General features: G+C 38.1%; 1 protein-coding gene across 4 annotated transcripts in view; it reads left to right on the plus strand.

Annotated features, from left to right (window-relative positions):
* The window catches only part of SLAIN1 (SLAIN motif family member 1), a gene marked incomplete at both ends in the record, with an annotated part of 60,262 nt that overhangs the window by 34,817 nt on the left and 2,560 nt on the right, over positions 1 to 22,885 (plus strand). The window contains 4 exons of one of the 4 annotated variants that reach the window (XM_080690211.1): positions 8,841 to 9,023; positions 10,243 to 10,392; positions 12,442 to 12,783; positions 19,185 to 19,340. In XM_080690211.1, the coding sequence (XP_080546337.1) occupies positions 8,841 to 9,023; positions 10,243 to 10,392; positions 12,442 to 12,783; positions 19,185 to 19,340 (831 nt within the window). Of the gene's footprint in view, positions 1 to 8,840; positions 9,024 to 10,242; positions 10,393 to 12,441; positions 12,784 to 19,184; positions 19,341 to 22,885 lie in introns of those variants that run through there. The other 3 variants (XM_080690212.1, XM_080690213.1, XM_080690214.1) reach the window with 3 other exon arrangements.

The following is a 22,885-nucleotide window of genomic DNA, read 5'->3' on the forward strand; positions in this document are numbered from 1 at the left end:
AAAAAAAAGACACAACTATCCAATCTGAACAAGGTAGGTGAAGGTCAGGAAGGGTGTGTGTGCACTAAGTGTCCAGCATGTTAGAACTAGGAGTCAGATCCCAACAAGCTGATATTGGTTTGCTTACTTATATACTAGTTGTCTTTGCCAAAAACATACTCTGAGTGTGTTGCAGGTGCCTGTAACTCCAGTTCTTGGGAGACTGAGACAGTGGTTTGAGGCCAGCATGCAGTAACTTAGTGAGACCTTGTTTTAAAATAAAGAGGTTAAGGTGGAGCTCAGTGGTAGACCCTCCCTTGTCTCCCCCAGGAGCACCTGGCTCAAGGTCGCAGGGCTGCCTAGACCCCACATGCTTCTTCTATCAGGTCCTGGAGCGCTGTGGAGAAATTAATACTACTCAAGTTTACCCAGTAAAAAAGAGTAAGATCAGATAAGCTGCAAACCATATGCTCCTACTCCAGGGGGTCTCTTGGGTTGCAATCAAGTCAGCAGTGTTTACACACCAGGGCCAACTTTTACCTCGGTCTAGGCAGTTTATAAGAGGGATACGTTTAAATACCACCTTCACCTTGGCCTTTAAGTTTTTCTGTTAAAAAATTTTCAGGCATCTGACTATATCCATGCACCAAGCATTTCAGTAAGCTCCAGGTAGGTAAAGATGGAACATGATCACCTGGGAAATTTATGCTTGAAAGTATGGCTCATGGAAATGTAGATCTTCCTGTGCCGGTGGTTTGTGGCTTAAATTGGGGGTGCTGTGGTCCTGAAAGAACTTCCTGCCAATGCACGAGAGAATTAAAAACATTAAAAAGGGGCTGTCTGTTTTACCTTCACTGATGTTAGACCACTCTGTAACTGGTATTAATGAAGGCCCAGGTAATTGAATTCCTCTGTGTGGCTTGGAATTCAGGCCTGCCTGATGCTTAAAGAAAGAAAAAAATAGGACAAAGTCTGGTGACCTGACCTGCCTTCCTGTTCCCTTCTTTTTCAGGACTCTGAGGTAATGAACATTTTAGAGTCAAGATCAGTTGGGCCTTAGCACCTTGTAGTTTGTTTTTCATTTTATTTTTCTTTTTGTGGTGCTGGAAATTGAACCAGGGACAATCTAACTCTGAGCTACACCACTAGCCTTACTTATTTTGAAACAGGATCTGGCTAGGTTGATAGTTTAACTACTTGTAGAGACTGCGATCCTACTGTCTCAGCCTCCCAAGTACTGGGATTACAGGCATACCACCACACCTGGATTAGAATCACGTGGTTTAAAAGAAATGGTATTTCTTAAAAATGTGGCATCCAGGACATTTATTTTGTCTGAGGTGATCTTTGGACAAATTAGATAACTATTGAGTATGCTGATCAAGTCGTTGAAGGTTCACAGTTCACTAATTTTAGTTGGTGACATTTGAGGAACCACAAAGTCTATGAGGTTATCTATATAAGATAGACTGTGCCCATAATTTTGAGAATTCTAGGTTGAGTGCCCTAAACATTAGGAAAACTAGGAAATTCTGTTAGATCTTCTTTCTCTTACCTACATTCTAGAACATTTCTTTTCTCTTCAGACTGTAGACTAAGTTTTTGCTATAACTTGCTAGAACTTTCCATTTAAATAATGCTTTATAGTTGGTGAATGCAGGCAGCAGACTTTGATCTTGTGCTCACCACAGAATATTCATCACAGTCCTCCCACAAACCGCTTGTTTTATTCAAATGAGAACACTGCAACATTAAGGTGTTACGTGGTTTTCTCTAACTATCAAAACTAACTTATGAAAGGACAGAAACTGGAACTCAGGTATCTGGATTCTTATACTGTTGTTTTAGACTTTTGTTGGCCTTTGTTAAAACATGTATGGAAAATAGCAGTAAAGAGTTATTCTTTCAGCTATCACTGTCTAAACACCTGCTGTACTGTGATAGAATTCTAGCCTTGTGTATTTTTCCAAGTGGATATTAAGCTGGTGTGTATGTTAGCTCAGGGTGTGGCAGACTCTGGTCATATCTGGCTTTTTTGCCTATCATCATATGGCCCATCAGCTAAGAAAACCTTTCATGTTTCTAACTGAAAAAAGAATAAAAATCTCATGACCCATGAAAATTATGTTAACTTCAACTCTGAGTGTATAGAATATTTTATTGACACATGGCTATATTCATTCTTGTGTTGTCAGTGGCTTCATGCTGTGATGTTAGAATTCAGTAGTTGTGACTGAGCCACCATGACCAGAAAAGCCCTAAATATCTGTTAGCTCTTTACAGGAGAGCTTTACTGACAATTGGGCCGCCTGTTGCTGTCATCTCTGACATTGAATAAAGTCTTCTGGACCCCTTTTAATTCATTCCCAAAATCTTACCCATCATCCCTAAAACTCACAGTGACAGGTTACCATTAAGCAGGGTTTGTTGTTTTGATTCATATAATAACAGTGAATTTAGTCTTTGACATCACTACGAGCAGTATGCCCACCACACATCAATCATCTAACCATGAACCCATAAAGACAAACACACCCTTTACAGAATCATAGCACAGACACTTGGTGATGTTTTCAGATGTTTCACTGAGACTTGAATGGTTGAGATTAGCCTCATCCTAGGGGTGTGCACTTGTATGGTGTGGTATAGTAGTGTCATATTCTCCAGTTTACTTGCTTCTCCTCTGCACTAGCTGCAGGAATTAGAGTGGGAAGAAAGGGAGAGCAATCGCTCTATTTTACTCATCTCAGTATCTATAGCATCTGGTACTTTATAGCCATGACAGTGCATGCCTACTCAAGAGAGAACCGAAGTTTGTGAAGCATGTGGGAGCATAGGGGCCTGCAGACTTTCCAGAAGGACTATGTCAGGGAGATGCAATGTATGTGTCTTGTATTTCTATGAAAGACATTTATGTAGCCACTAGAGATTGACTTGAGTGGTTTTTGGTATCTTCTATTATTAGATATCGAATGGCTCTGGATGTTGTTTGTAAATATCGGGTGTCTGAATCATTCTGTAGTATTTTCTCCTACTCTGGGTTACACATAGTCTTTGGTTATAGATTTAACTGATAACATCTTAAGGCAAAACCTGCATTAGGGAATGATAGAGAATATACATTTAGCTAGCCGAGAAGCAAGGTGTGAGTAAGGAGATACAAAATCATGACTTTATTAGAAAAGAATCTATAAAGATCAGTAAAACAGATCTAAAATTTGCCGTTGAGTTTTTATAATCAGAATTCTTAAAACCTGGAGAATGAAAACTTTTTTTTTTTTTTTTTTTTTTTTTTTTTCGAGTCTGGGGATGGAACACAGGGGCATTTGGCCTCTGAGCTACACCCCCTGCCCAATTTTTAGTCTTTATTTTGAAACAGCTGAGGCTATCTGCGAAACGTGATCCTCTGGTCTTGGCTTCCCAAATGCTGGGATTACAAGTGTGCGGCACCACGCCCGGCCAATGAAAACTCTTAGAGGCTGCTTTAGAAACTGATTTCTTCACACTGCCAAGACCATACCCTCTTCTGGAGTGATGGTGATTCAAGATCATCTGCTTTGATCGAAGGATATGTAAACAGAATGTGCCAAATCAGAGTTTAGCCTTTTAGGATCTTATTCTTTGTTAAGAAAGCAGAAAAAGAAGAGAAATAGATGAGGCCTGCAGAAAAAAAAAATAGAAATAGAAGATCAGGCCTGCTTTTCTAGAATAACTTCACTGATTAGAAATGTGGGCCTAGCCAGCCGGGGATGGTGGCACTTGCTTGTAATCCTAGCATTTGGGAGGCTGAGACAGGAGGATCACAGTTTGCAGACAGCCTCAGCTACTTAGTGAGGCCCTTCACAACTCAGACCCTATTTCAAAATTAAAAAGACTAGGCTGGACGTGGTGGCACACACTTGTAATCCCCGCGCTTGGGAGGCTGAGACAGGAGGATCGCGCAGGTTCGGAGCCAGCCTCGCTGGCTTAAGAGACTCTATTTGCAAATAAAAATATAAAAAAATAGGTCTGGGAGTGTAGCCCGGAGGTAGAAGGGTTTCCGGGCACCCCAGTACCACCAAAATAAACAAATAAATAAATAAATAAATAAATACATAGACTAAAAAAATAGAGCTGGGGGTATATCTTGGCGGTACAGTGCTCCTGGGTTTCATCTTCAGTACTGAAAAAAAGAAAAAAAGAAAGAAAGAAAGAAAGAAAGAAAGAAAGAAAGAAAGAAAGGTGGGCTTACTGTGAGAAGCCAGTAGAGAAACTTGGAGTACTGCCCTCCAGGACTTCCTCACTGATTCATACAACTCAGATGCTGAGTCATTGACCATGGAGTATGTAGTAGAAATTTTGCTAAACATAACTGCAGTTGTGAGCTATTTTATTTTTTTAAAATGGCAGCATCTCGGGATGTCACGGAAGCTTTGTTGCCCACTTGCTTGCTCAGCTGCCACCTGGCTTGCTTGGCACAGCCTTCATTTTATTTTCAGTATAGCATCGTGGGAGCCAGCATATCCTAGACAGTGACTCCTTTCTACTTTTGATGGCTTGGTTACCCCAGTCACAGGTCCTAGCTATTTGTAGTATAAAGTCATTTAGCTGTAAGCCACAAGATTGACATTGAGAAAGTCCAATAATTAAGTAATTATTAGGAAGTATTAATGAGGAATTCCTATGGTTTGTTTCTTCACCAAGCCTCTAATCTGGTTTGAAGTGTCTAATTAGAGTAACCATTGTTTTCAGAGTTGGTGTACTAGATTGTAGTTAACCTTATATTTAAACAATTTGTCAAAATAATTTAGATGTTCAAGGATGGTCTGAAGTAAGGTCTGAAGTAAGGAAGGATGGTCTCAAGTAAGGAAATAATAGTGAACTTACCAAAATTTGGAGCACATTTAGCATTATTAAGTACACACTGTGCCAAGGTGTATTAGAAACTAAACTATCTCTAATGAAAAAGTGTGAGAATGTTTATAGAATATACTATAGTGTTGCATTATTTCTGAACTCTTAATGTGGTATTGATGATCTAGGATTATTACTAAGATTTTAATTACAGCAGTTAACTTTTTATATGAATTAAGTATTATATAGCTTCTTAAATTTAATAATGTGCTGCAACACATTCAACAAAATTTGGGCATTTCCTTTATTTACTATTAGTCTACATAGAGATGATCAAGGAATTGTAGGAATGTCTTTGTTTCTGGGAACTTTGTTATTGTCAATAGAATAACTTCTGGTGGGAGAATTAAGGAACTTCAGTTTTTTTCTTAAATCTGTCCCATCACTTGTCTTTTTGTGGCTTCTTGATACTATCATCACTGGAGTATTGATTATTTCTTGTGAGATTTTTTAAAATCATAGTTTAGTGATACACCATGTTAAAAAAAATACACAGATAAGTTGTGATTATTTTTAAGTCAGGCAACTTTGAAAATGCACAAAAAATAATGAGTAGACCACTAAGCACTTTGAATATATTTTTTAATTTTTGGAAGAAAGATGTGGTATCAGTATGCAACTAGTACCATATTACATTCATCTCAATGGGGGAAGGCTTATTAGACAATGAGACAAAGTAGAAAGCTTAACCAGTAAGTGTATTTTTATTTTGTGGTGCTGAGGTTTGAACCCAGGGTCTTGTGTGTTAGGTAAATGGTTTAACAGTGAGCCACACCCCAGCCTAAGAGTGTATTCTTATCAAGGTGGTTTAAGAAACACTCTAGAGGCAGGCATGAGGTACACAGCAGTGGAAAAGGGTGATGATAGATGACACAAGTACTCTCAGGTTGATTCATATCTCCCCCCCCCTCTCTCACTCTCTCCCTTTCCCCCTTCTTCCCTTTCTCCCTCCCTTTCACCCTCCCTCCCTCCCTTTCTCTTTTTTTTTGTACTGGGTATTGAACCTAGGAGCATTCTACCTCTGAGTTACACCCCCACCCCTTTTTATTTTTGGTTTGGAGACATGGTCTCCTTAAGTTCCTGAAAGTCTAGCTAAGTTGTTGAGGATGGTCTCGAACCTGTGATCTTCCTGTCCCAGCCTTCCAAGTACTGGATTGTGGGTGTGTGCCACCATGCCCCGCTGCCCGCAAGATCTTATTCTGATGAAAAGCCACTGGGTATTTCAGTGGCGGAAAGCAGCAGCTACCGTAGGGACTGGCAGAGCCCTGCTCATGGTGCCAGAACTGCCTGCCAAGGGCCTTGTTGGTGACTGTGGGTGCAGTTTAAGAGCAGGTTGTGATAATGTGGAGAGAGGGGCGACAGAGGTCTTGTCCTAGAGCTCCAACAAGGCTGCCATCAGAAGCATTCTGGGAGTCAGTTTAAGCCATTTGGGAAAGACCCTTGCCAAGTATGATATATGTAATCAGTGCATCTGTTTTTTGGGCCCAACTGTGCTATTAGAGGAACTGGAGTTAAATGGGGAAAAAATACATAATCTATGCCATCTCTATTTTTTTCTCATAGATAGAACTTTGGAGGAATGTAGGAAAATTTCACACTGTTGTCTTTCAGAAGTTTATCACTCATTTTCTCCTTTGCAAAAATTCTACTTTGTAGGGTCATTTTGGTCACCTTTCGGTCTTTCAAATAATTTAACATCATTATATGGGAAAATTAAGTTAATTGAATGTAAAAGATAAAACTTGCCTTTTAAAAATTCTTTTCACTTATGCTTTATGAAATGATTTCTGGTCCAATTCCTTGACTACATAGTGAAGGAGGATATGATTGCTTCCGCTCCCCTCTCCTCTCCTCCTCCACGACAGCCTTGCGCACTAATAGAGCATCATTGTTTTGTGAGCTGCCTCTACAATAATTCTCCTCCCTCTTCTTAAAAGCCTCAATGCCGTAGAACAATGTAGAACATTCTCTCTCTCAATAGACGCTAATTGTGTTCTTAGTTGGGATCTTTCTGTCACAGCCACAATAACTGTGTCATTGTGCAGGGAGGCCAGGTCACAGTAGTTATTGTGCAGAATAATGAATGCTGTTTACTTGTGATGTGTCGTCCCCTGCATCTGTGGGTGAGAACACACAGTTACTGTAATTTGCCTGGCGCTCTATCAGACTGGTATAAAATAACATCATCTGTTAAGCAAGTTAGCAGCCACAAAGAACTATTGACCTTTCTTTTTAAGTAGAGAATTTTTAATGAGAGACTTCAAATAATAGAGATTGAGGAGGGGAGGACAGCCACCCAGTATGTCTTGCATGTTAACCCTTATATTGCAGTGTACTTCGGGATCAAGTTGACTGCAGAAGCAAGGAATTGGGGTGCATGTCTGCTCTGGCTCTGAGTGGGAGGAGTTGCTTAGGCATAGTAAATGACAGGTTGGGTAAATGATATACTGTACCAGTGTCAGTGGGAACTGGGCTGCATGGCTTTGTCTACTCTGTGAAACCTGTGGGTTTGGGAAGCATTATTGTGAATGTAGTTTCTCTGCCTTTTATTCCACCTACATAAGGAAAGTGCGTATTTATTTTTAAATGTAATTGTAATGAGATGGTACTTGAGAACTTTTGCTGAAGTAAGAGGAAATGTCTTTTAAGCAACTTTGATGGGGTTTTGCAAGGTCTAGAGAATCCCAGTTTTGGAGCCAGTTTTTTTTTATTGACTCTCCACATCCCATTGTCTCCCCATCCCACTGCCCATTTTTAAGTACTTTTCAGCTGTCTATTCATTAGCATTGCTTATTAGAGGGTATCTGTGGCATTTCAGAGCAGTCCATTTTACAGTTGTTTGTTCAAGTTTTGTCAAATTTTCCAATATAAAAACCAAGTTATTGCTTAAAGTGAAGTTTAACCTAATTCACACACACACACACTCACACACACACACACACACACACACACACACACTTTACTATAATTCTCTGGAATCCTACTTATGACTTAGTACGTGTCCACTTGTCTAAATGATTACTTTCCAGAAAAGATTTGTAAAGAGAGACAGTAAATGATGGTTGGTATGATTTTCTCAAAATTTTATGATTTGGGCTTTTTCATTATCCAATAATTTAAAGCTAACATGGTTATTTTGGAAGAATAACTAAACTAATTAGAACAGATGATGTAATTTAATAATTAGATCATCTGCTCATTGTAAGTACAATTCCTTTTTTGCTTATTTTAATTCCATATCAAAATAATATTAAAGTAATAATATGGGTAATTCTACCTTTAAAATTGTATACATAATATGTTCACTATAGATAACTTGAATAATGTATATATTTTTATATCTAAAAGGTCATTAATCGCCTTTACACTTGCCACCTAAAATAGCTGTCTTTATATTTTTGTGTAAATACCCTTCTGCTAGATTATAGACTATTTCCCATGAACCTTGCTTTGGGACTCGAGGCCATTTGGAAACATAAGAGTCATTTTAAGTTTCTTCCATAATCCAAGTAGAATCTTCCATAAAATATATTTTCATCAACATTTTCCAATATTAGCAACATTGAGAACTGACATAAAAACACAAGAGTCTATATAGATAATATTAACATTTTCCACAGTTTGTAAGGGCTGTGAGGTTTAATTTCTTCCTTTTTTTTTACACTAACCTTTTTATATCATTACAGAACACTTAAATGTATTCAGAAGTAGAAAATGTTTCTAATGTAGAAATTAAAAATAAGACAAAAAATAAGACATGTTGGATTCAATCAATGTGATACTGGTTCTTTTCTTTATTAGGATGTATAAATTGGGCCTTAATTTACAATTAGCTCATTTTTACATATTTGTCCCTTGGATAAATGGAAGTCAGTTAAGATACTCTTATGAAAAGTTGCTTTGTTTTTCTTTATCTTAAAGTCTCTTGCCTTTCTCCTTCTGACAAATCACCATCTGCTTCCCTCTAGCTAACTGCTGCTATTTTTCTGCTTCCGTGACAGCTAGCCGATGGCGGAGTCTCTTCTCTTCAACGACCTCCCTGGCTTTTCCTTACAGTCCTGTTGCAAGACTGAGCCCTTATAGCAATGGCATTAATACTCCCAGCTTCTCTAAAACCTCAAATAAAGCAATACTAACACCTGAAAGAACAGGTAACACTTCAACTTCCTTACCAGCTGCTTGCTTTGCAGTTTAGTCACTAAACACAACTCAGATGTCCAGCTTTCACTGGAAAGCTCAAGGGCAGTCTTATTATAATGAACAGCTTGCGCTGCACATGGATTTTGGGTGCAGAAAGACTAGAATTAGTGTGCATTCTAACACCACTGACCTCAGTCGTGAACAGTAGTGTTTCTTCATTTTTTAGCAAAAGGACACACACGTGTTTCTAAACGCCTAATGTACTTGACAATTAAATGTCAAACACACGTTAGGTTATTTTTATAATAATTCAGGATTGCAAGCCTTTATATCTTGTTTTATTTTTTATTTTTAAGGTGGGGCTATGTAGAAGGAAGCCATAGTGGCTTTTTTATGGGATGAGGGTTTCACCATTTTCTTATTTGTCTCATCTGTTTTGTCTTCTAATCTTACAACTTTCTCCTGTTAAGGTCCTTTCTTCAGTTATTTTTATCTTTTTTTTTTTTTTTTTTTTTTTTTTTTTTTTTTTTTGTGGTACTGGGCGCACGCTTGTAATCCCAGCATTCGGGAGGCTGAGACAGGAGGAGGATCGCGGTTTGAGTTCTTTTTATCTTAAGGCCATTGTTTTTTGTTTGTTTTATACTTTTGTGGGTAGATGCAAGTCTCCTGTGACTATTCACTAAATTATAATGGTTTTACATATGTTTTTATTATGTGTGATATTATCCATTTTACATCACTTTTGTATATACCTATTAGAGAATGGGCCAGATTAAATTTTATTTTAAAAAATATATCATTAGTTACTGCTAGAGAGAAGTATGTCTTATTAATTAAAAATATGCATAAGTACAAAATCTCATATAATACCTTAAAATATTAGAATCACTGAATTTTGTGTGTATGTAATAAAAAACTTGGCAACAGGTCTGGTCGTGTCTCAGTGATAGAGCACTACCCAACACCACAGGGAACAAAAAGCACATAACATCAAGTCTGCCCTCTTAAGTTCTTTAGGCAGTGCAGTGATTTTTTTTTGTTGAAACTTGAATATGAAAAAATAGTACATAAATGGTTTTATTACATATGAATTACAAACAGGCAATGTGCTTGTCTGACCATCAAATGATTATGTGTTGGTCATTTTTGGCTACGCTATGTATATGAATTGTGAAGCATATATAGATACTGGTTCTTTAAAATAATAAACACATTTGCTTTGTGTTTTAGGTTACACTTCCAGGGGCTCCCCGCTCAGTCCCCAGTCATCGATCGACAGTGAGCTGAGTACTTCGGAACTGGAGGATGATTCTATCTCCATGGGATATAAATTACAGGACCTCACTGATGTGCAGATCATGGCTCGTCTGCAAGAAGAAAGTATGTTCTTTTAAACTAAGAAAGTAAGGCTTCCACTTGAAATATAGGTGGCCGGGGAGGTGAAGCAGTTATGTGCATCTCATATTCTCAAGAGTACCGTAAGTGCTAGGTGTACTGTGATCAGAATACACTGCTAGGTGAACATTGCTGGTATGGCCACTGTGGAAACAGCTTGGCAGTTACCTAAGAAACAAAACATTGCTGACTGCACTCCTGAGCATTTAGCCCAGAGCACAAAAACCTGTACATGAATGTTCATAGCAGCCTTATTTGCAGTGGCCTAAACTGGAATTCACTTAAGTGTCCTTTAGTGGATGAATGGCTAAACAAATTTTGATAGATCGATACCGTGAAGTACTATTCAGTAATAAAAAGGAGCAAACTTCATTGTGGATGGGGCTTCAGGGAATAATACTAAGTGAAAAAAGATAATTGTAAGAGATTAAATACTGTATAATTCTCTTTATATAGCATTTTAAAATGGCAGGATTTAGAAATGGAAGAGAGACTAGCAGTTTGGGGGTTAGAAACAGGATCTTGGAATAAAGGAGGAGGTACATGTGGTTATAAAAGCAATACAAGGGATTTTTGTAGTATTGGAACTGTTCAGTAGTTTGATTAATGGGGGTATTCAGACCTATTGGTAATAAAAGTATAAAGAACCTAATACTAGCACACACATACATACATGAATAAACTGGGAAAATCTGAATAAGAGGGGTGGATTATCTCACTGCTGATATGCTGGTTTTTTTGTTCAGTAATTTTGCAAAATGTTATCACTGGGGGAACTGGGTGAAGTGCAGTTATTATATAGTTATTTTAAGAAACATCCAATTAAAAATGCATTGATATACCTCAGAGTAAACAGAGTAGATTATTGGAAATGGGACAGGTTATCACTGGTTCTGCAACACAGTTATAACATAGTCTGGGTGTGAATTGTTTCTGAGACACTGATAATATCAAAGGGCAGAAGAAGGTTGAGATCACAGTCCTGGCTAGGCTTAGCCCAGAATTCTGCTTTCAGAATTAGTCAAGGCTCTTAGGAGAAACATGGCGGTATTAAAGCAGGATTTAAATAAGCTCCCTTTTGAGAGAAAAGGTGACTTTTTTTCTATCATTTACTAAGTTTATTTAGGTATTGCTGAAAACATATGTGACTGAAACATTGAATGTCAGTTTCAGAAGTTAGTCAGGAATAAACTATTTTTTAAAATGTGGTCTTGGCAGAGTTAAGTAACGAACAACTTGCAGTTTGGCCAGTTTTAGATGGTTGCCATTTACGATGACCTGAAACTATTGAAGTGTTGAAGCATCATTGTGCTTTGAAAGGGATAATATTAGTAACAGAAAGACGAAAAGAGACATGAGCTTGTTAGGAAGTTTGTGTTTGTACCTCAGGCTTTAAACTTCCCCTCTGACTTTGAAAGTTTCAGGTAGGAGCAAACCGACTTCTTTCTTGGGCAGAGATTTGACTATCTTAATTCTTTTATAGTAAGCTGTAATGATGATGAGCAGTATTTCTTTCTGAATTTTATTTCCTAAATATCTCCAGAGTTGAAAAGGGATTGTTAGACACTGATTAGTGGAGATTATGTTTAATCTTCACTGGAATTGGGGCAATCTTTTTTTTTTCTTTAGTGTTAGAGATTGAACCCAGGGGTATTCTACCTTTGAGCTTTACTCCAAGCCCTTTTTATTTTTTTCTTTTGAAATAGGGCTCACTGTAGGTTGTTGTGAGTTCCCTAAGTTGCTGAGGCTAGTCTCCAACTTGCTGTCCTCCTGTCTCTGCCTCTCAAATTCTGGGATAACAGGTGTGTACCACCACACCTGGCTGGGGCAGTCTTCTTAAAAACGGAACTGTCTAAATTAGATACCTGTTTAGTAGGTAAATATGTTTGTTTTGGGGGCAGATTCAATGAACTAAGAGCAAGAGAGTGTATTTGAAGAAATTTTGGCACAAGTTCACCATATATTTGATTTGTTCATTTATTGTTAGCTAAGTTGAAATGGTCTCGTAAGACAATACTATTTGCTGTGTCATAGGTCTCAGGCAAGATTATGCTTCTACTTCCGCATCTGTGTCAAGAAACAGTTCCAGCGTGTCGCTGAGTTCAGGAAAAAAAGGGACATCTAGCGATCAAGAATATGATCGCTACAGTCTGGAGGATGAGGAAGAATTTGACCATTTGCCACCACCCCAGCCTCGTCTTCCAAGGTGTTCACCTTTCCAAAGAGGAATTCCCCACTCACAGACTTTCTCCAGTATCCGGGATTGTAGGAGAAGCCCCAGTTCCCAGTATTTTCCTTCCAATAGTTACCAGCAGCAACAGTATTACTCACCTCAAGCCCAAACTCCAGATCAGCAACCAAATAGGACCAATGGAGGTAGGTCGTCTTTTATGGTCAATATAAATAACTGGTAAATGTTTCCCAGATTTTAAGTTCATCCTTAAAAACCTTATCACTTAGCTCTAAAATTACATCTAAAACGGACCAGCTTCTGGTTATATATCCTGAATTGATAGGGTTATAGCTTTAAGAAAATGTCCATGTAGCTGGCTCTGAATGAGTTATAAACGTGGAATGTCTTTATGTCCCTGGTCCACAGCTGCAGGACGGGCAGGGTTGTGCCTCTGGGGAGTGCATGGTCCAGCCATGTGCAGCCAGAAGCCTTGGGTTAATCGCTCTCACCTTTCACGCAGCCCTCCATGTCTTACTGCCTGCCACAGAGTGATGGGAAGTGTGGGTGGCGATGCTTGGAGAGGTTGCTGCTTATGCATCCACATTTAGGGAAGTTTGGGATGTGTCTGTCTAATTTCCTGACATCTATGATTAAGATCTCGATAGCAGTAGGACTGTGGAGGCTGATGTTTGGCCTGGTAATGGGAAGTCGATCTATCCTAATGTGAACAAGGTGGGTTGGAGTATGTCGTCGTCTTTCTATTTTTTTCTTCATCATTGATTTTCTCCCATTCTCCGGAGTTATATTTCTTGACTTCCAAGAACTCTAGGGTGATAAGTCATGTGATACTCTAATCCTGGCATGTTTTTATACTAATGGTCAACCAGACCCTCACGTGCAAATTCCATATAATACCGAGAAACAGACCACTTGAAGATGTTTGTATTTATGTGACTCTAGGCTTTCATTAATTACATTGTACTTCTCAAAGTTAGGCTTAGAAGTCATCAAATGCTGATTTGATCAAATGATTTAAAAATACTGGCAGGGCAAATGTTAATTTTATTAGTGATGAACTGCCACCACAGTTTCAGTCTTTACTATTTTTCCTCTATATTAGTATCATTTCTGCTAATCAAGAGATCATTGAAAGTATTTAGCAGTTTTTATTCAGAATTTCTGTTAGTATATTCAGACTTCAAATTTAGAAGCATGTCAACTAAGCATTGTCATAGTGACTAAGATATTAAAACTCATAATTCTGAAAGATATACCTACCAGATGTCATGGCCCCACATTAGAATTGGGAGACGTGCGCCTGTGGCTGTTTCTCTGAGGTGTTTTCAGTCAGGTGTTTTAGAGCATGTGGTTATCGGACAGATGCTAGCTGTGCGTCTTGATTAGTGGTGTGAGTCAATGGGATCATCTTCCTGTATGCCACTGTTTGTTGCACCTTATAAAAGTGATATCCACTTTCACCAAACACCATTTTGAAAAGGATTAGGTTTCCTTGAAATACTCTTCTTGTAGGAAATTGGAGACATACTACAGTTCAAGCTCTGTTTGTGGTGTTTATTTTTCTTATGTGGTCTGGTTTCTGTATACAAAGGAAAATAGACTACAAAGGCAATTATTTTCTGGACACAGCTTGCAACTAATTAGCTTAATGGTTGAGAGCACAGGTCCTGAAGTGCAGTAGACCCTGGGTTCAGTCCTGCCTGCCTCTTAGCCCTTCTACACCCAGCTTTCTCAAGTCTCTGAGCTTTGGTTTCTTTAGCCATAAAAAGTGGACAAGATAATATCTCTCTTGGAAAACATAGCTGTAATTTCACATCAAACCATGTGGTTTGTGTTCTCCCAACCTAAATATGTTATAAGGAATAAATTAAATAATGAATGTTACATCGCCTGGAGTGTATGTGCTGAATTAAATTTGCCTCCCACTCCACCTACCCTTTTTAAACTTTTTAAAGCATATGGCTCAGATATCTAAGTCTTCATTTGTTATAACAGAATATTATTTTTACCAAATCATGAAATAAGAAGGATAACTTTGAAACTGATCCATCCAACATTTTTCTAAAATATTAAAATATGAATAGGAGAAAACGTTACTAGATCTTCAATAAATTGGAAGGAAGGTAGGAATATATATTTATGGTTTCTGTTTTCATTAGCATACACACGGCCTAGATTGAAAAAAGATAGCACAGAACAGTTCTTAGCATGTTTCTGGAGTCATAAAATTAAGAAGAACATATTTAGAATGGTTGTCAGATATCAAAAACAACTAAAATTTACAAGTTCTTTACCAACTTTCCTGTACTTTCTAGAGTCTAACAGGGTTGTCAGTGGCATGATACAGTCATTGGCAGTTCAGCGACCTCCCCTGGGCCCTGTATTGGCTGGAATGGTAGGGCGGGTTACTGTTGGGTGGGTAACTAAGTTTCTCCTTTATTCACTATAAAGATTCCTGAATCTTTGTTCCATGGACCCATGGAAGGTGAGTCTTGCTGCCTCTGGGCTGTGAACAAGCAAACTCATTTGATTTCTTTCCTTTGTCTGTTCTTTAAGTTTCCTGCTCCATCTCAGTCCTTGAAGATTAAGTTGATAATTTTTTTAGGAAGATAAAACAATTAGAGCATTGCTTTTGGTTTCTTGAACTCTAAAGTGTGTGTGCTTATTAATATGTTCCAAATTGTTTGACAAGGAAGTGAACCTCATTTCCAGATGGTCTGACAACTTAGATCACAGCTTGGATCCCGGAGGCATAGTGTCCTAAATATTTATATTTGGAAGGTTTTATTTTTAAGGGCATATTTCAAGATTAATAAGATTCTGAAATTAACTTCATGCTTATATTGTGAAATTGACTTGGTATTTAAATATGAAAAATTGTTTTTAAGACTGGTCTAAGATTTTGTCCTTTTTAAATTTCTCACTTTTACCATGTATCTTCTACCTAAACATGTATGCATTTTTATAATTGTCAAATGTATTAAATGCCTGTTGTATGGGGCTAGATACTTTAATAGGAATATGAGATCAAAGGCATTCATTTGATGATTAAAGATAGACCTCCAGGAGGGTTGGGATATATCTCAGTGGTAGAACGTTGTCTAGCATACGTGAGGTCCTAGATTTGATCTCCAGCACCACAAAAATAAAATAAAACCTCAAGAGGTGTATAATAAAGCTTCCCTGTATATGAGGTTTGGCTTTCTGGTTTGGTTACTCACAGTCAACCGAGGTCAGAAAATATTAAGTGGAAACTTAAGCAGTTCATAAGTTTAAAAAAATTTTTTTTTTTTTTTCAGGTGTGGGGATGGAACCCAGGGGCATTCAACCTCCGAGCTACACCCTTGGCCTATTTTTTTATTCTTTATTTTGAAACCGGGTCTCACTGAGTTGCAGAGGGCCTCACTAAGTAGCTGAGGCTGTCCGCGAACCGCGATCCTCTAGTCTCAGCCTCCCGAATGCTGGGATTACAAGCGTGCACCACCACGCCTAGCAGTTCATAAGGTTTAAATAATTTTTATTATAGTATATTTTATAAGGTAGTGCTAATTCTTACTGCACACAATTTATGAATTAAACTTTATTGTGGGCATGCATCTGCCAGGAAAAAACTTGGTATATATAGGTTTTGGTACTATCCACAGTTTAAGACATCTTCTGGAGTCTTGGGAAAGCTGCTCAGAGAATAAGAATAATCTACTAATTTCAGCATTTGGGAGGATGAGACAGAAGGATCGTGGTTCTGGACAGCCTCAGCTACTTAGTGAGGCCCATTGCAACTCAGTGAAACCCTGTTTCAAAATGAAGACTAAAAAATAGGATAGGGGGTGTAGGTCAGAGGTAGAATGGCCCTGGGTTCCATCTTCAGTACAAAAAAAAAAAAAACTATAATGAGAATAACCAGGAACCTGTCAGTGACAGAGCATTTGAGTGTTATTACTCTAATGATATTAACAGAAAATTAGGAAATGGGTGAGTGATATGTATCTCAGCCAGGAGGTATATAGAGAAGCTTCTCTAAGGAAGAAATAATTGTGCTAGTTTTTAAAGTATTGATAAGAGCTAACAAAGTTGATAAAATACTCTTCTGATTTCCTATCATAGCATTCTCCCAACTTTCTTATTGTACTTTCTTATTATGCTTTACTGTTTAAGTATGCTTATTATATTTCCTATACCACCCCAGGGGGTGAAAGTTGCTGGACAGAGGTATACTTACTGGGTATACATTATGTAGAGGGAGCAGTGTGTGAAGGGAGAAAAAGGTAAGTTTGGTTGTCCTTGGATGCATTTTAGTTTAGTGTTCAGGTGTTACATTTGTTTCCTGATTAAGCTGGGAAGAAAATTACTATATGCTAGAATTTTCTAATATGTGTATGTTAGTGTTTTGCAGTATATATTAATAAAGATCTTGTAGAGTTGAAGTAAAAACAAACAAACTTAGGTATTACAGTGCTTTGTGATTCTCCAAAAAGGAGAAACTAAGTTTAATCTTAAATTTAACTTTTAGTTTTTTTTCTTAGGATAGGTAATAGAAAAGAAACTGAGAAAAATTGGTCATTCAAAGAACTGGGAACTGTGCCTATTCCATATGTTGTGGTATCCCTAACATCTTTATAGCATGTCTTATATTATGTAGATACACAATAAGTGTTTCCTTCTTTATTTCTTCCTTCCACAGAGTGGGTGAGGGTGTGGAGTATAGGATCCATCACACTCACAGTTCCAGAGAACACTCCCGAGGGAGTCTGGAGCAGGCTGAGTTGTGGGGATGAGGTGACAAGGCTGGTGATGTAGACAGAGCCCAAACCTTGAAAGCCTTGTCTAGGCTGTGCTCGGGAGCCAGGGCTTTCAGATGGAGGTGGAAGAGGGGAATTAGAGGTGAGGAAGTGAAGCTAGGGGTCATCAGAATGAGTCTTGTACTCTGGGAAGAGTGGTTTGGGTAACAGGATAGTGCATGGAAGCCAGTTAAGAGATTCTGTGAGAATGCGGTTGATAAATAATGAGGTCTGAACGAGGTGGCCATGAAGACTCACTGATTTAGGCGGAATGGACAGGACTTGAGTCTGGGTCAGAAAGGGAAGGACCGTTTTGATAAACTCACGGCTCTTAGTAATGTAGAAAAAAACTAGGTGAAGGAGAGAAGAAAATGAATCCAGTTTTGTGCTTGAATGGATGTTGGCATAGAATTGTTTCTGAGATTGAGTGCCCTGATCTTGGCACTTTAATTTGGTAGAATTGTGTAAATTAATCAAGAAGCTGTCCTATGGAGTTGCTCTTACTGCTGATTTCAAATTTCAGCCATTTTGACATGCAAATATGACTCTCTGCTGCCTCTTGGTGGCAGAGATAGACTTAGCAAGGAGAAGGAAATGGAAGCATTCTCTAGGCCTTTTCCAGGTATGCAAACATGTGTTGGCATACTGAGAGCTAATAGTTTCGAGAAGTTAATGTGGTCTTGCTGATTTGATGCATGAATTATTTTTTTTTTTTTTTTTTTTTTTTTTTTTTGCGGGTCTGTGGATGGAACCCAGGGGCATCTCCAAGCTACACTCCCTGCCCTATTTTTTATTCTTTATTTTGAAACCGGGTCTCACGGAGTTGCAGAGGGCTTCACTAAGTCCATGAACTGCGATCCTCCAGTCTCAGCCTCCCGATTGCTGGGATTATAAGCGTGCGCCACCACACCCGGCTGCATGAATATCTTAAGACCTCTCATTTTGGAATTTTATTAATTTGTTTTATTTTGATTCATTAGCAGAAGAGTCAGTAAATGTTGGTTTGGGTTCCTAATAAATGATAGGTTTTTGTTTTGTTTTGTTTTGGTGGTACTGGGGTTCCTGGAAACCCTTCTACCTCTGGGCTACACTCCCAGACCTATTTTATATATTTTTTAAATTTGCAAACAGGGTCTCTTAAGCCAGCGAGGCTGGCTTCAAACCTGCATGATCCGCCTATCTCTGCCTCCCAAGTGCGGGGATTACATGCGTGCGCCACCATGCCCGGCTAAATGATAGGTTTTTTAAATAAATTTTCGCCAGGCGTGGTGGCGCACGCTTGTAATCCCCGCGCTTGGGAGGCGGAGACAGGAGGATCGCGCAGGTTCGAAGCCAGCCGCGGGTGCTGGCTTAGGAGACCCTGTTTCCAAATAAAAATGTAAAAATAGGTCTGGGAGTGTAGCCCGGAGGTAGAAGGGCTTTCAGGAACCCCAGTACCACCAAAAAAAATAAAAAAATAAAAAAAAATAAATAAATTTTCAACTTGATTTGTAGTGTCTTCTTAATGCTATAAGGTTAATTAACCCTTACTTGATAGTCTTACCTACTTGGTAAGTAGGAAAAACAGCTAATTGTTCAGCTGGATGCTATCTCGTTTTATAGGACACTTATTCCTTTTAACAAGTCTACTGGGTAGAATCCTTCAGGTTGCAGACTTTTTCTACACAGAGGTTAATTCTCTGTTAGCTTATTCATACTGTACATAATTTTGTTATTGAGCAAAGTATTTGTATTTACTTTTGAAAGCAGGTATTTCAGTTGCCGTAAGATTGTGATTTTTAAAGTAGTAAAATTCCTTTCCCTTCCAGATAAGCTCCGAAGAAGTATGCCCAATCTAGCCCGGATGCCAAGCACTACTGCTGTTAGTAGCAGTGTTAGCTCCCCAGTCACCGTGCGAAACAGTCAGAGTTTTGACTCAAGTTTGCATGGAGCTGGAAATGGAATTTCAAGAATACAATCTTGTAGTAAGTATCACAATTTGTGATTTGTTGTAACCTCATTAGGGGAAATAGCCTGCTGTTTTAAGAAAATTTTTCTTCATGTTAAATCGTTTTCTTTATTTCACCACGACACACAACAGTTGAGTTTTATTTTTATCAGTGCCTATCTTACTAACTAGGCATTGATAAAATGATAATGGTAAATTATATACAGGCTTTTATATCCCAGGATAGCAGGCAGACTAAATGGTCATTAGCTTACCCACTCATCATACAAAAATTACCTTTTTTTTTTTTTTTTTTTTGCAGATTCCTCTTTCTAGCTTTCAATCTGACCTTTGCTCAGAGGAAGCACACTGAGTTTTGTTTCACTGTTACTATTCTTGTTTTTCACCATTCTCTAGTATTTCCAGCCTTGCCCCATGAAGTTATGTTTTAATGTGTTGAAAACAGTTTTAATGCACTCCCGTTCCCCTTTCTGCTGTCTTCCCTGTCAGTGAGCAGTGTGGGAAGCTATACGTAGTGCTTGGGTGTTTATAGTGTGAGTGGGGATGTGGTGGTTTCAGATTCATTTTCCCCATTCCTCCACATGCACCCTGTCTGGATTACTGGGGCTAAGTCTTACACTGACTTTGGGTGTCATAGTCTCAGTATTTACACACCCAAACTTGGGAGGCCTAAGTTTTGCTCGGAATGTACTGGTCAGGCAACATCAACTAGATGTCTATTCTGCACCCAAGGTAGCATTGAACCCTCTCTTCCTCAAACCTGCCCCCCCCTCCCAGTACTGGGAATGGAAGGAACCCAGTGTATTCTACCTCTGAGCTAGACCCCCAGCCCTATTTTTTTATTTTTTATTTTGAATTGGGGTCTCACTAAGTTGTGAAGGGAGTCACTAAGTAGCTGTGGCTGGCCATGAACTCATGATCCTCCTGTCTTAGCTTCTCAAGTACTGGGATTACAAGTGTACACCACCATGCCCGGCTTCAAACCCAGTTTTGAGTCCCAAGTATTTCCCCAACATATGATGGTCTTCCCTTTTTTCTGTCTTAATTCCTAACATCAGAAGGACAGCATTTATTCTATACAAAGAACTATGCTAACTGGTTTATATTTATTATCTTATTTAGTTCTATCAATGACTCTGTGAGATAGTTTCTCTTACCACCTTTTCTGGATGAGGAAACAGCTTTAGGTAGGTTAAATGACAGCTTGCCCAAGGATGCACAGGGGGAAGAGCAAAGATTTCAAACCCAGGTCTAGTTAGCCACAGAGCTTTTGCTTTTGCTCACTGAGTTCTGACTGCACATGGTGTTCTTCTCTGCCTGACATTCTTCTCTTCCCTTCTTCATCCAGTTTACGTCTATTTACCTTCATAATGCAGCCCCAATACCACACCCTTTGAAAGTCTTCATTGTTTTGTTGACAACCCCAGCATACTCTACCCCTCAAACAAGTATAGAATATATTAGATTTTTGGTGTTTACTTCTGTTACTGAGTTTACAGGCTGAGTATCCCTAATCCCCAAATCCTCAACTCAGGGCAGTTGGAAGCAGGGAGGCGGGAAACCAGGGACAGATAGTCTTTAAGGCTATTCTCCCAGTGTCCCTTCTCCTCTGGGCCATGCCTCTCCTCTGAACCTTGCTCCACTGGCGACTTGGCTTGCAACACATCAGCTTTTGGGGGGACATTCTGGATCCAAATCATAACAATAATTTTTTGAACCCATACTTCAATATTGGGAGAATCTTAACAATAGTAAATGTTCTTTTATGTGCATGTATGAATATATAGCAGCAGATTCTACTATTATATATAATCATAATGCTCCAGTAAAAAACCTTTTTAAAAATTTTAAAGTTAAAAAATATTAACTGTTCTCTATTAACATGGGATAATCAGTCCTTTATTAATTTAGGTCTTCTTTATTGGGTCTCAGCAATGTTTTATAGCTTTCTTTATATGTAAATTTTTAAGTATTTCAATTATAAATGTTTTATGAATGACATTTGTTCAAATTTTACTTTACCCCAGTTTTCTGGTATTTAAATACAATTTTTTGTATGTTTTGGTATTGTGTCCAACAAATTTGATAACTAAGCTCATTTATCCTAATAGTTATTATGTTGGGATTATCTAAGATAATATGTGTGTGATCACTAAAACATGTTCAAGGATGTTTATAAAATGCCAAGATTAAATGTGACATGCATCCCTGCTCTACCGTGCTGTGGAGCAGCATATGAAACTCTGAGACATAATGTTGAGTCAAAGACACCAGATACGAGAGGAAACATATAATTCCATTTTTCATGTGTGAAGTTCAAAATAGGTGTTGCTGTGCTCTTGGGGTGGGAGTGGCTACATAATTGTGCTCACTCTGAAAATACATTGAGCCATATGTACCTTAAGTATATTATGCTTCAAAATAAATCACGCCAAATTCGTATGAACTTCTTAAATTTTATTTATTTTTGCATACAGGCAAAATTGTAAATGTAAGTTTCTGATTGTTTCCCTTTGGAGAAAAGGATGACAAAATTTAAACATTTTTTTTTGGTGTGTGTGTACATGGCATTTTACCTCTGAGCTACACCCCCAGCCCTATTTTATTTTTAAAAAAGGGTTGCACTAAATTGTGGAAGGCCTTACCAAGTCACTGAAGCTGGCCCTGAAACTGAGATCCTTCTGTTTCAGCCTCCCAAGTACTGGGATTACAAGTGTACACCACCATACCTGACTAAAATTTAAACATTTATGCCTAATAGTTTATTACTTTTTGACGTGAAACAATATACAATGTTGGTCCAGTAAATTGACAAAGTCTTTTAAGGTTTGTTGCCCAGAGAGCTCCCTTCATTTTATAGATTTTACTGCTTTTATAAAGGTAGTAATAGCTAGTATTTGTTGAATTGTGCAGTTACTGAGTGACAGGAACCATTCTAAGTTTTTAAGTAAATTAATTTATATAATTTTCAAAACAACCTTATGAGATAGATTAAATGTCATAATGAATATTCTTTAAGGAATATATATGTAATAAGCTGTTAGTACCTACAGATATCAATTCTTCCTTTCTATAATTACAACTATTAAATTGTATACTTGTTTTATTTTCATAAAACCATCCCCAGAGCTACGATCAGGAAATCCTAATGTTTTCTAAGCAAGCGAGGGAGAATATGTCTCATAAGAACTCAGAGATTATTAAATTTGCCAAAGGAAAGAAGGCTGTGCTTAGAACTGGCTTCTAAATAATACAACTGACCTTCATACAACACCAGTCTGAACTGTATGGGCCCATTAATCCATAAAATGAGCCTTATAGCCTAGAAATATAAAAAAAAAGAAAGGTATTTCAGCAATGCCTAAAGTTCATACTAAATGCAGATAATAGTCCATTTAAATAATTTACTATCATAAATAGACACAAATCTATTTTAAATTCAAATTTCTCAAAATATACATTTACAAACACAGACCAATATAATCCCATTTGCAGTAGAGAGAAATGTAGACAAATGTCAAGACAGAGCATTAAATTATAACTGTATTACATGGCCTAGAG

The sequence above is a fragment of the Muscardinus avellanarius genome, assembly GCF_963383645.1.
Source record: "Muscardinus avellanarius genome assembly, chromosome: 2".
NCBI classification, from domain to species: domain Eukaryota; kingdom Metazoa; phylum Chordata; class Mammalia; order Rodentia; family Gliridae; genus Muscardinus; species Muscardinus avellanarius.